The 14,779-nt window shown below is 43.9% G+C and overlaps 1 protein-coding gene across 1 annotated transcript in view; it reads left to right on the forward strand.

Moving 5' to 3' along the window:
• Positions 1 to 14,779, forward strand: part of KSR2 (kinase suppressor of ras 2) — a 2,099,185-nt gene that overhangs the window by 894,904 nt on the left and 1,189,502 nt on the right. The window contains exon 6 of the mRNA XM_069212691.1: positions 7,467 to 7,536. Within this exon, the coding sequence (XP_069068792.1) occupies positions 7,467 to 7,536 (70 nt within the window). The remainder of the gene's footprint in view (positions 1 to 7,466; positions 7,537 to 14,779) is intronic.

Here is a 14,779-nt window from a genome sequence, read left to right on the forward strand (position 1 = left end):
GGGGGAAAGTCAGGGAAATACTTATTTTGGAACCCAGGAGCGAACACGCTCCTCACGCAGGGTGCCGGGGAGAGGGATTCTCCCTCGCCTCCCGTGTCCTGCTCTGAGAGCAGCCCTGGAATCCAAAGGGAGACCTCCGATGAGGTCTTCCTTCCACCGAGGGCTGCCGAAAGGCACTCGCCCGCACCCGGTCTGGTGCGCCAGTGTCGGCGGTGTTCGGGCCCAAGTAAGGGCCTCCTGGTGCCCCGGGGGCGCTCCTTGGAGTGATCCTTGCCCCGGGGCACTGCTAGGAGCACACTTGCTCCAAGTTATTTCTGCCGGCTTTTCCTCATGTCCGAAGGGCATCGAAACCAGCGCGTCTCCGACACGCTTGAGTAGTTAGGAAACCCGGGCTGCAGCGGTGAATCTCTGCCACCACGATGCGCTTTTAAAAGCGCCTTTGCATAAAACGGAGCACGGGTCGCGGCGGTGATGTCTCCCTGCAATAGAGCGCTTTTCAAAGCGCAAAGGAACAACAGGGGGCAGCGCTTAGAAGCGCCACTTTTGATAAAGAAGCGAAGCACTCCCTGTGCTGAGGATGGCTACAGGGGTCAGGGGCCACAGCACCCTGTCCCTGGGGAGCAGATCCTTAGAAGCAGGTCCACAGGTGGAGGGGGGCCTGACAACAGGCCAGCGCAAAGAGGGTGCAGGCTAGTTGCAAGTCCTTACAGTGACCAAGCAGGTCACAGGTCAGCACAGCAGCAGCAGTCCATGGCGGTTCCTGGTGAGTCCTTCCAGCAGCCTGTGTCCAGTTCCAGGGTAAGTTCAAAAAGTCTCCAAATTGTGGGGAAAATTCCCTTGTACTTATAGTCAGTTCTTACAGTGTTTTACAATGGTAGGGAGAGGAGGTTCCAGCCAGTTACAACTGGTTCTGGGAGTGCCCCCTCTCTCCTTTCAGCACAGGCTACAAACATCAGTGGGGGGTTAACGACCCTATTGTGTGAGGCAAGGGCACAGCCTTTACAAATGTAGGTGTGCCCCGCCTCTCCCTTCTCTCAGCCCAGGAAGACTATTCAGTATGCAGATGCACCTCTGTGACACCTCCACCCTCCCTGTGTACAGGCTGTCTGAAAAGTTTGCACAAAGCCCCAACTGTCACTCTGCCCAGACGTGGATTGGAGTCAAGCTGCAAAACACCAGAGTCATAAGCAGAGATAAATGCGCACTTTCTAGAAGTGGCATTTCTGTGATAGTAATAAAAAATACACCCACACCAGTAAGCAGCATTTATTATCACCATCACAACCATATTAAACATGCCTACGCTACCCCTCATAAATCAAACAATACCCCTTAAACATAAGGCAGGGCATTTCTAATGCAATCCTATGAGAAGGCAGCACTCACAGCAGTGAGACACCAACTTAGGCCGTTTGACACTACTATGACAGGCCATGCAATATGGCACATGTCCTGCCTTTCTACATACATGGCACCCTGCCCATAGGGCGTACCTTAGGGGTGACTTACATGTAGTAAAAGGGGTGTTCTGGGCCTGGCAAGTAAATTTAGATGCCAGGTCCTTGTGGCAGAAAACTGCGCACACAGGCCCTGCGCTAGCAGGCCTTAGACAGGTTTGAAAGTCTACTTCAGTGGGTGGCGCAAGCAGCGCTGCAGGCACACTAGTAGTATTTAATTTACAGGCCCTGGGTATAGAGATACCACTGTACAAGGGACTTATAGGTAAATTAAATATGCCAATTAGGTATAAGCCAATCATACCAACTTTAGATGGGAGAGCACCTGCACTTTAGCACTGGTCAGCAGTGATAAAGTGCTCAGAGTCCTAGAGCCAACAGCGAGAGGTCAGAAAAACCAGGAGGAAGGAGGCAAAAAGACTGGGGATGACCCCGCGTAAGGCAAAAAGTCCAACACTCTCCGAAACTGAGCGCTTCTCCTACTGTTGCACAGACTGGAGTGAGAATAGTAAATTTTACCTCTTCGAAGTCAAACACTTCCCCTACTATTGTGCTGTTTGCAGTGAGAATACTACACTTTCTCTACTGTTGCAAAGACTGAAGTGGGAATAGTAAATTTTACCCTGCCAAAATCTGACAGTCTCCCTACCATTGCATAAACTAGAGTGGGAATTGTATATTTAACTTAGTTAGACTCCAGAAGTTTTAATAATGTTGGTTAAATAAAGTTTATAGATTGTTTTTTTTTTTGTATTTAACATTATGGGGCTCATTACGAGGCTTGCGGTCTTCAGACTGCCAGCCCTGCTGTGGCGGTCTGCCTGCCACATAAAGACCTTGGCAGTCAGACCGCCAGGGTTCCACCAGCACCGCCGGGATCCATAGTCCCGACGGCCTGGTGGTGGTGGAGATTGTAATCCGCATGGCAGCGCTGCCCTGTGGATTATAACCTCGTTCTCTGCCAGCTTTTTCATGGCGGTTTCACCGCCATGAAAAGGCTGGTGTAGAAAAGCAGGGCCACAAGAGGCCCCAGTACTGGCCATGCACTTGGCATGGGCAGTGCAGGGGTCCCCACTGCCTAGCACTATCACAGTGTTCACTGTCTGCTGTGCAGATAGTGAACATTGTGTTGGCGCTTGTGCACCCTGCGGGCTACAGGATTGCCGCCAGCTCAATTACGAGCCATAGTCAATGCTGTAGCCTGTTTACCGCTAGACCAGTGGGAGGAAACCGAGGTTTCCTCCCGCCGGCCTAGCAGGAAACTCCTAATAGGTCCAGCGAGGTGGTCGCTACTACTCAAAATGAGGGCCTATTTGCTTTTATTCTATAATTTATTTTAATGTTGATAGTATTTTTTGTAATTGTATTTTTTGGGAATATTCAATTTGTAATATTTTATTTATTGTGTACATTAACTCATTTATTATTTTCTATTATATTTAATACATTTATGGGTTTATTGTGTATGTGTGTTTATATATATGTAACTATATAAAATCAACATTTTTAGATTAGAATAATTTTAGATTAGAATACATGTCAAATATTTAAAATGCATTACTATGAATACATTTAGATATATCTTTTCATATACATTTCAAATTTAAATAAATAAGTGTAATGTAAAAATGTTGTTTTTAATTATGGTTTTATATATATATGTGTATATATATATATATATATGTAGAAGGCGTTTTGCCGAAAACGCGTTGACAGACACTGCATTTCAGGACTCTGTGTTACCTGTGGAAGCAAATAAATCTTTGAACTGAATACGAGCGTATTGAATTTGTGGGATATATCCGATGGGATCGGTGCAGCCGTCTGATGGCCATCAGTCCATCTGTTGAAGAATTATATATATATATATATACACACACACACACATGTCATTTTCTTTTTCTGTTTGAATTCTTACTAATATTTCGAGAATCATACTTCCATCTTTGAAAAAAAAAGTTTTGATCATTTCTTGGTCCTCATACCCATCAAGCTCTTTTGTAAGCTGCTTCAGGGAGTGCTTTATATTTTTCCATCCTGGCATATTTCACCAGTAACTGCATCATCTGTTTATAGATTGTTGCTGTCAATAAAGCACATTCTTCCATTAGATTTGGATTCCAGTTCTCACGTTTTGGAACTATAAAACTTCTCAATCTTCTAGGTACTCTCCCCACTTGTGTGCCATTTTCCAGTGAAGTCACTTCCCACCGTCTGTTTTATTCTTTTTGGCTCAGTTTCTCATGCTCAAACAATTTTTGTTGAAGGTTCACATTCATACTACTGGTAACTGTTAGTTCTCTTGCTTCATTACCTCCAGCAATTGCTGTTGTTTCCTTAAAAATATGGGTTGCGTCCTCCTTTCTTTCCCCCAGATGTCTGCCATTATTCCTGTTTTCCTGTTTTTCTTGTGTTTAACAGGAATGTCAATCAAACATCCTGCCATCTGCCTCAATGCTCCTGCAGGTGCTGTGTCTGCTCCAAATAGTCACTCAGGTCCTCGTTACGAGTTTGGTTGTCATCAGACCACCAGGCTCGCAGAGGCGGTAGGACCACCGCACTCAAGACGGTCCAACGACCAGATTACTATCCTGGTAGTTGGACCTCCAGGAAACCGCCGCCACTGATGGGATCACAGATCACAACGGAGTGGCGCTGGTCGAAGTTGTGATCTGCCATGGAAATTCTGTTGGAAAGCCAGTGCTAGGGGCTACAGGGGGGCCCCTGCACTCCCCATGACCATGTCGAGGGCAGTGCAAGGGCCCTCCTACCAGCACCCTCAAAATGCACTCTGTCTGCTGTGCAGACAATGCGCATTCCGAGAGTCTCTAAATGCGCACTGTCTGCTATGCAGACAGTGTGCATTCCGTGGGTGCTGGTGTGCAATGACATTGTCCTTAAGGGAGCCAAGGCCAATGACGCCACACTGTTTCCGTCTGGCTGATTGTCAGAAACGTCATAATACAATATTTCTGATGATCAGCCCTGTGGAAACATCGTAGTACGACGGGAATGAGGTCGCCGGCTTGACAGCAGCCTTATCTTCAAGGCTTTCACTGTTAAAACCAGGCTGGACACATCAGTGCGACACTTGAACTCTGTCAGGTACTTTTCAGAGCTCAACACATCTTTCCGTTTTCTGGGGTGGCAGGAGCCATGCCAATTTTCATGCACCACTATTCTGCAAGAATGACCACGTCCACCAACAATGCCTGTGCTCTTGCTACGGAACAGGCCATTATAGCATTACCCACTAATAAAGGAAACACTAGCACACCAGGATGATGTTCTCATAGGCATAATTTATTCAGGCAAGGCAGGGGTGAAGCATCGGAGGGAGTTTCTGGGTGTTACACCACCCTAGTAAATATATTTTCTGCTAAATAGTTGGGTACATGTGCCTTCAGTCAGCTATTGTGATGTGTGTCAGATTTCACCAGGAATTTTGACATGCACAGAGACGAAAATGCACGCACACTTACTGTTTGAAAGTCTCAACAAATGCTGATTAGTTTACAAAATATTGTGTTTTTCCCTCACTTAGTACCTTACCAATCTGCATTCCTTTTCCTTGCCACTGCCACTTAAGCACCTCTTATGCACTTTAATTGTAAGATAATGTATTTTAACATTATGGGGGTCATTCCGACCCTGGCGGCCGGCGGTATGTTGGTGGTAACACAGCCAGCAATTCTGACCGTGGCGGAAAAGCCACGGTCAGACCGCCGGCCCCTCCACTTTCCCGCCAGGCTTCCGTCTGGCGGGCATAATCCCCAGGGCAGCGGTGCAAGCACCGCTGCCCTGGGGATTATGAGTCCCCGACCGCCAGCCTGTCCGTGGCGGTAAACAGCGCCATTGAAAGGCTGGCGTTAAGGGGACTGGGGGTGCCCCTGGGGGCCCCTGCACTGCCCATGCACTTGGCATGGGCAGTGCAGGGGCCCCCAGGCATAGCCCCATCGCGTATTTCACTGCCCGAATTTCGGGCAGTGAAATGCGTGACGGGTGCTACTGCACCCGCTGCACATCAACATTGCCGCCAGCTCTATTACGAGCCGGCGGCAATGTTGATGTGCCATTTCCGCTGGGCCAGCGGACGGTAACGCTGTTACCGTCCGCTGGGCCAGCGGAAATGTCGGAATAGGGAGGCATGAATACCGCCGGCAATGGCGGTATTCTGTCTCCCCCGGCCTCGGCGGTCTGGAGAAAAGACCGCCGAGGTCGGAATGACCCCCTATATGTCTACATGATTGTTGGAAAACCTGAAGCTCACCGCCCCCCAACCCCAATCATTTTGACTAAGCTATGCCCCTGAGTCAAGGCTGCACATGTTTGACAGTTCCCCTTTGTCAACGGCTGAACCAGATCCTCCCTTCCCACAAATAAGAGTGCCATGCATAAAAATAAAAGAAAAACTTCTATCTGCTGTCAAGACTGTTATTTTCTTTTTTCTCTTTCACCACCTAAACATTATTTAAATTTCATTTAAAAATCCGTAATAGTTATACAACAAGGTAAAAGTACCCAAATAATTATTTTTCTTCTTTTACCATTCTACTTAATCTTAATAGATATAAGTAACAGACTCATACAGTGGTGGGATTGTGCAAAATTGTGTCATACAGTTAAATTAAAAAATGATCAGGTATAACATATGGGAGAAAACTAATCAGGATTCAGTCCAGTGTGGCAATGGTCCATTCACGCAACAGAATGATCATATTGCGACTGAACGCCTATCAATGCAAATTAGATATGAAATACTTTTTAACAAAGCAATAACCATCCAACCCCACATTAAATCCCCAAACCACAAAAAATATGATACCATATTCTAGAGTCTATATTCAGGTATCTCACCCCTTTGGCAACCAGCAATTTGGTCACTGCAGATGTGTTTTATATAGCCCTTGGCAAATTTGAATAATTGCTTCTGGAGAAATTACGCACAATGCCCAAAACATGAGACATTATTATGCACAAGGATGGCTTTGCAATTTTCAACTGTATTCTTTATGCAAGGATGCAGTTTTTGCAAAACAATAATGCTAAATTGCACATGAGGGATAAGCGTAATCTCAGGCATTTGGAGTTAACAGATTGTAATGTGAAGTGCCAATAGTTATGTGAGGGTACGCTGTTTTAAATTAAATTAAAAGACAATAAGGTCTGCTGTTTTTTTAATTCTCTGAATCGTGGTGCCTGTATGCTTACCTGGGGCACCTAGTTGTGTGACATTTACAAAACACAATCTGAGGATGATACTCCAAATCAATGCCATCTCATGCTTTGTATTGCGGTTGAGTGTGGTGTATGTCAGGATTTTAATTTGAATTATGCAATTTTTCATCACCTTGGACATTTGTAAATAAAAGACAAATAAAATACAATTTCTATGTTAAGGACTTTTTCTTGGCCTGGTAAATCAATCTATAACCTCATATTTTGTCACTTCAAAGCCCTACACCTCTGTTTTCATACTGCGGAAAGATGGCCAACAGAGTTTCATTCAGAACTGTCATCAGCTAAAAAATAGGCATGACTACTTATTGGTCAGACTTGTTACTTCATAAATGATTCCCTGAAGCTGACACTAAGTTTGTGTTACATGTATAAATTGAGTGGCCAAGACAACCAGTGGCACATACATAATATTCATAAAAGGACATAGGGATGGACCTTAAGGGAATCCATAGTTAATAGTTTGGAAAGGATGTTAAGCTTTCCAATTTGAACTGTTAGAAGTAACTGCTCCACTGCAGTGATGTGTCTTGTTTAGCAACCTAAGATATGGATTAGGATGGGTTGCTACAGTCCTTCTGTTTCTACAGTGGCAAATGTTGCTTCTTCTGTGTTGAGATGTGTAGTTTGTTTTCCTTGGCCTTATACTACAGGATGCTTTTTTGTGCTTTTTCATTAACACCTATATTTCTATTGTACCATGATTTTTACTATCCATCTGTCTGTTTTGATTTAGAATATCTGATCCATGACTTTTAATTTCTCTTGTAGACACACTATCAGTGCCTCGATGGTCCCCACAGATTCCGCGAAGAGATTTGGGAAACTCTATAAAACACAGGTAATGTGAGTTTACAGACGCTGGGTTACAGTTTTAATGCACAATAAAACGTAATGTGAATGTTTGAAAAAATGTTTTGCAGATACAATGGATTGACTAACATATTTTGGGTTTCTTGTTTGACTTTTTTAATTTTTTTTGTATTGCCCACTGAAGAACTAAAGTATTTCAATCATGCACCAGAGCACTGGATTTTAACCTTTTCACTTCTGTGAACCCCCACTTAATCATTATTAGAACCCGGTAACCCCCAATGAATCATTATTGGAATATGTGGAACCGCCCCCTCCCCCCCCCATTCTGTCACTACAGGAAGCTGAGGATCCTGGCCTACGCATTTCCGATGAATTGAACTACAAAACAATACACAAAAAATACAACAAGCATTCATCAAAAAGTACACAAGTGGTGAAATACTTATTTAATTCACAAACAAATGCAAAAAGAACAGAATTTTAATAGAGCTTTTCTAAATTTAATTGATGCCACTCATCATCTATGCTATATTCTGTTTGATGTTCTTGTACTTCTAATCACCACTATGTGAGAGTGAGAGATTGACGCCTAGCTGTGAGTTCCCAAATTACACAGTTATACCCAATATAGCAACTACGCCAAGGAAGCCAAAAGAAAGAAAGAAGGAGAATGGGAGGGTTTAATTCTAGACTTGAGAGCAATCCACTACTACAGTCACCCTATGGATTTTTCCAAGAAATGAAGTAGATGCCTCACCCACCAATAGTGGCATGCTTCATCATTTTCAAATATATTTTGCTTCTTTACTTATATTAACTTTATTAATCTGTTTATTTCATTGCATTTCCTATGCAGTGTGGACCCCACGATTAGGCTTCACAGACACTCAGGTGTCCCTGGACCACAGGTTAGGAGCCACTCCAATAGAGAAACAGATAGTTCAGATCCCAAAGTGAAATGTTAATTTGTGATTCTACAGCAGAAGATTAACCAATGGTACTGCTGACAATGGAAAATCTGGTAATACTTGACCTGATGCACAGATGAAAGAAGTATTCTGATCAAAATATGATACTGAAAACAATATGGTAATCATCAACAATCCAAATTACAAAACCATGTGTAACATGTCCTTAAGACATACCTTAGTTTTGGAGCAAAGGCTGGCATATTATTAGTTTTGAGGGAAAAGGCAGAGTGCTTCTGTTGTATAACAGACAGTTTGTTGGCAGCACTCAGCTTCTAGTGGCGCAGTCTCTGCATATATTCTTGGGCCGGGATATATTTAACTATTTTAAAGAATTAGTTTCGGAGCAGTTCTGACAATCAGTTTGAGAGAAAAACAGAATAACTCCAATCTTTAGAATTAAAAGAGACAGTTTACAACCTGGATGACTGTGCAATCCAACACAAAATAGACCGGGGCTCATTCTCCACTGGATGTCAAATAAGGTACAGTTAAGAAAAAATATCTTGAACTTTACACTCAGCAGCACAAATGGGACTAAGGGCCAGATGTAGGAAAATCCGATTTTGCGACTTGCAAATTGCGAGTCTGACTCACTCGCAATTTGCAAGTCGCAAAATCGGATGCAGGATGGTGTCCCTGACACCATCTGCGAATCGCAAGGGGGGTCGCAAAGACCCACCTCATTAATATTAATGAGGTGGGTCGCAGTTTTGCGACCCCCTTGCGATTTGCAGCACTCACAGGGATGGTGGCCTGCTATGGACAGCAGACCACCATGTATGTGACTGCTTTTTTAAGAAAGCATTTTTTTTTTTTTGTATTGCAGTCCGTTTTCCTTAAAGGAAAACGAGTTGTAATACACTCAAAAAAATGAAACGTTTTTGTTTCATTTTTTCAGAGCCATTCACAAAGGGGAAGGGGTCCCACATGGACCCCTTCCCTTTTGCGAATGGGTTAGCACCCATTTGAAATGGGTGCTAACTGCGAATTGCTTTGCGACCACGTTCGCGGTCACAAAGCACTTCTACATCGCAATGCGAATCGCAAATAGGAAGGAGAACACCCCTTCCTATTTGCGAGTTGCATTCCCGTTTTGCAAGTCGGTAAGCAGGTTACCGACTCACAAAATGGGAATGAACATCGCGATGTGCGTTTTGCATGGCACAAACAGCGAAATTCGCTGTTTGCACCATGCAAAACGCTTTCTGCATCTGGCCCTTAATTTTATTAACTGATATATATATACTGTGACCATCCTACTGAAGTAAAACATTTAATCTCCAAATTACTTATTGATCTCTGCAGCAGATACATTAACCAAGTGGCATACCAAGCTTGACATGGAACATGTGATCTGTAAATTACAAACAGCTATGTGGAGCAGTTACATTAACAAGCTAAGGGTATCATTTAGATTTCTACTGATGCAGTATGTACCTTCAGCATGGCAGATTTCTTTACTATCGCCCTGGCGAGGGACTCTGCAATCACAACGGTTTCTGTCAATGTATTGAAATTTTGACTGACAGTTCCATCAACATGACAGAGCCATGCTGTAAAGTTCCAATGTTGTTATTGTTTTCAAAAGCAAAATCTCAAAAAGGGATTTTGTTTTTGAACAACAAAAAAACGATAGCCCCCTTGCCTGGAGGGGATGGGCACTGAAAACTTGCCATTTTTTCCAATCATTCTAAATAGGACACGTTGAGGTGTATTGGTGGCATACACACAGTGGTCTGTGCCATCTACATACCGAGGATCTGTCTGCTTTTAAGTAGGTGTGTGGACCTACATTTTGGGAGAGAAGTACTCCGTCACTACCCTTAGTTACTTTACTCACAAAGAGAGCCGAAAATGACAGAAACAAATCAGTCTTTACTGCAATAGTAGATTTCCTAAGTTAAATTTAGCTTAAATAGCGTGGAGACTTTCTGATGGTCTTCTAACAAGACAAGAACCAATCACATGATTTTGGCCTTACCTAGTCTCTGATTATTTGACAATGATGACTATTGGGTGTTTGGACAAAATATCGGGAGACAGAAATGTAGGAAATTAAATATTGTGACACACAAATATTGTGATGCATAAATATGCTTAACAAGGATATCGTTTTTTGAGGTAGGTAATATTGTTCTGCCAGAAAGCCTGCTAGGCACCAGGGATTTCTTTTTTTATCAGTGTAGGGTGGGTGCTGCCCAGAATTGCATCACAGTGCCGATCCCTCCCCCCCAAGGAAAATGGCAAGTGACAGGAACAGATCCAATCATGGTCAGTAAGAGTCTGCAAGCAAGCGCCTCCATTGTCCTTGGTTTGATCCATTCTTGCCACAGCACTAGGTCCAGCCACACAAGTGGGGCAGAGTTTTGATTGACACAGATAAGGCAAGGCTGAGTGGTAGGAATTTTGTGGATTCCTGCAGACTCAGGAAGCTTCCATCACAGAAATATAAAGAAAATGTGTGATTTCAGGGAACGTTTGATGTTTGCAGAGCATTGTGGGTAAGAAAACTTAAAGGGATCCACACAAGTCACACCATCCTGGATTTCCCTAGGTGTTTCGTTTTTGAAAATGTACAGGTTGGCTAGGTTTCTGACTGAGCTAGAGTCCAAAATCTAAGGTTACCCACATCAGAAAAAGAGGATCAGATTTTGGTGGAAAAATGTGCTGCATACATGTTGTAATTTGGGCTGTTTCCTGTCATGGGCACTAGGTCTACCCACACAAGAGTGGTGCCGTTTTTATCCAGAGTCTTGCGGGAATGGCAGGTGGAAAGAAATTTGAGGCTCCTCCCAGATTCTAGAGCTTTCCGTTACAGAATTATGAGGTAAATGTGTTTAAATCAAAATTTGAAGTTTGAAAGGGTTTCTGGGTAAAAAGAATCTGATGAGACCCACTCAAGTCAGCCCACCCTTTATACCCCTAGGTATCTAGTTTTCAAAAAGGTACCGGTTGACTCGGTGTCCCTAGGTGCTAGCTTAACTAGGGTCCATAATCTAGAGCTACCCACATCAGAAAAATAGGGTCAGTTTTCGGTGGAAAAATGTGCTGTGTACATGTGTTTTGAGCTGTTTACTGTCGCGGCCAGTAGGTCTACCCAAACAAGAGAGGTGCCATTTTCATCGGGAGACTTTAGGGGAATTCCAGATAGAAGGAAATTTGTGGCTTTCCCCCAGATTCCAGAACTTTCCATCACAGAATTGTGAGGCAATGTTTTTTTTTTTTTAGTAAAAGTTTGATATTTGCAAAGGATTCTAGGTAAAAAAACAAAAAAACTAGTGAGACCTACGCAGGTCAGCCCATTCTGAATACCCCTCAGGGTCTAGTTTTCAAAAATGGACAAGTTGGCTAGGTTTCCCTAGGTGGCGGTTGAGCTAGGGTCCAAAATTTGGAGCTACTCACATTGGGGAAAAAAAGGGTCAGGTTTTGGTGGAAAAATGTGATGTGTCCTTGTTGCATTTTGGGTCATTTCCTGTCGCACGCACTAGGTTGACTCACACAAGTGAGATATAATTTCTATTGGGAGACTTGTGGGAGCATAGAATAGTAGAACATTTCTTATTGCCTACTGGATTTTGCTGCATTGGTGCCTTTCATTTGTAAGTCAGTGTGTAAGAAAGATGACATTTTGAAAAATGCCTTCAAAATCATACGTAGTACAGGTACCCACAAATTCAGAGATGTGCAAATAACCACTGCTCCTAAACACTATGGGCCTCATTACGAGTTTGGTGTTCTGACCGCCAGACTGCCATGTTAGGGTCCCTGAAAAGACTGCAATGTTGGCGGTTTTTCAGCCCGCTTTATTACGAATTACTCATGCACGACCGCCAAGCAAAAATGGCAGAGGTCAGCGGCACTGTGGCCTGGAAATAGGCAGTCTGACATCCAGCGCCGATAGCACCGCCACCAGCCACTGAGCTTATTACAAGGACACAGTCGCCGTAGCATCCCTTCATGGTGGTCAGCCATTGGAGATCCAAACCACAGCGGTTCGCAGTCTGCCAAGTAATAGACAACTGCACATTGGATGAATTTGAAAACAACACAGCTGACATGTATTGTCACAGTGGGCACACCTGCAAAAACACTATAAAACACACCCCTTCTCAGACCACAATCCCTTGCATTTACACAGCATGACACAAGCCAGAGTGCCTTTTTTCCACAAAGTAAATATATTCGACACCCCTTTTTTCACCATCCCATAGAACACCCTGCTCACACTTCTGTTCATTGACACCCTTTTGCAGTTCCCCTGTCACCCATTTATTTTTGTTCCACCATGTCATGTTCTAAGAATCTCTGTTTTTTCAGAAGATGAGTTAAGAGTTATGGTGGATGAAATCATAAGAATAGAGCCACAATTTTTGGGAGCACAAGTCCTGCATACTCCTCTCAGTAGGAAAACAGAAATTTGGGACAAGATTGTTAACAAAATGAATGCTGTAGGCACCACCCTGCACACAAAGGAGGACATCAGGAAGAGGCAGAATGACCTCAAGTGCAAGGTCCATTCCCTGGTCTCCAGGTACCAGCTGGAGGCCAAGAAGACTGGTGGCTGGCCTACCAGTGCCCCATTACATCTCTTTACCTAGGAGGATAAGGTGTTGGCCATCATGGAGCCTGAGGGCTTGACAGGAATACCTTGGGGCGTGGAGTCTGGTAAGTCACAACCCAAAAAATTTCACCAAAATGCAATGTCATGCATGCTCATAGATCACCTTTTGCTACAGTCTTGTTCATGTACTCCACCAACATTCAATACCCAGAGTATCAGAGTTTTAACGCTATCAATCTGTATTTTTGGACCCAACATCACACCTACTAAGGTCCATCACATGCCATCTGTCCAGATGAGGCTTGTAAATTTGTCAATGTACAGTAATAATCCCAGGACTCATGGTATGTCTCAGCAGGTAAATGTATACTGAAGCCTAAAGGCAGTCTGCAGACAAATATGTAACACCTAACATTTGTGTAGTGTGTGTAGAATGGAGAGATACCTGACGGCAACTCCCAGAAGGGCTGTTTCTCTAACTCCAAACACCAGACCAGTGTTCACTTGTCCACACAACTCTGTTTGGTAACTCTCAATTGAAGTGTACTGACCTGGGAGGATACCATTTGTCAAGTGTGGGAGGTAGAGGGACTGACCTGACTGCGAAGGCCAGGAGCCCCTGTTTCTGTAATTCCTACCACCAGCCCAGTGTACACTTGCCCAAATACACCTGTTTGGTAACTCTCAATTGAAGTGAACTCACTTGGGAGGATGCCGTGTGTATAGCGTGTGTAGTATAGAGAGTTACCTGAATGCAACTCCCAGGAGGCACTGTTTATCTAACTCTAAACCCCAGGCCAGTGTTCACTTGTCTAAATACTCCTGTTTGGTAGCTCACAAATAAAGTGCACTCACCTGGGAATATAACATTTGTATAGTGTGTGTAGTACAGGGAGTGACATAACTGTAACTCCAAGCAGGCCATGTTCACTGTAACTCCAACAACCAACACAGTGGTCACACGCCCCAGTACATCTATTTCTTTACTCTCAATTGAAGTGGACTCACCTGGGAGGATAACATTTGTATAGTGTGTGTAGTACAGGGGTGACCTGTCTCAACTTCCAGGAGGCTCTGATACTGAAACCCCAAACACCCTACCAGGGTGCTCTTGTCCAAATACCTTTGTTATAATCTCTCAATCGATGTTGACTCACCAGGGGGGATAACATTTGCATAGCGTGTGTAGTACAGGGAGTGACATGACTGCTAAGGCCAGTATGCCATGTACATATTATTCCAACCACCAGCCCGTGTTCACTTGTTCAAATACCCCTGTTCTGCAACTCTCAAATGAAGTTTACTCACCTGGGAGGATGCCATGTGTATATTGTGTGTATTAGAGAGAGTGACATGACTGCAACTCCCAGGATTCCTTGTGTCTCTAGTTCCAAACACCAGACCAGGGTACACTTGCCCAAAGATCCCTATTTGGTAACTCCCAGTTGAAGTTTACTCACTTGAGAGGATATGTGAAGTAGAGGGAATAAACCTAATGGAACTCCCAGGAGGCACTGTTTCTCTAACTTCAAACACCAGACCAGTGTTCACTTGTCCAAAGACCCCTGTTCGGCAACTCTCAATTGAAGTGTACTCACTTGGGAAGATACCATTTGCTAGGTGTTGAGAAGTAGAGGGAGTGACATGACTGCAAAGTCCAATAGGCCCTGTTACTCTAACTCCAACCACCAGCACAGTGGTCACTTGTCCAAATACCCTTGTTTGTCAACTCTCAA

This window comes from Pleurodeles waltl, chromosome 11 (genome assembly GCF_031143425.1).
Source record: "Pleurodeles waltl isolate 20211129_DDA chromosome 11, aPleWal1.hap1.20221129, whole genome shotgun sequence".
Classification (NCBI taxonomy): domain Eukaryota; kingdom Metazoa; phylum Chordata; class Amphibia; order Caudata; family Salamandridae; genus Pleurodeles; species Pleurodeles waltl.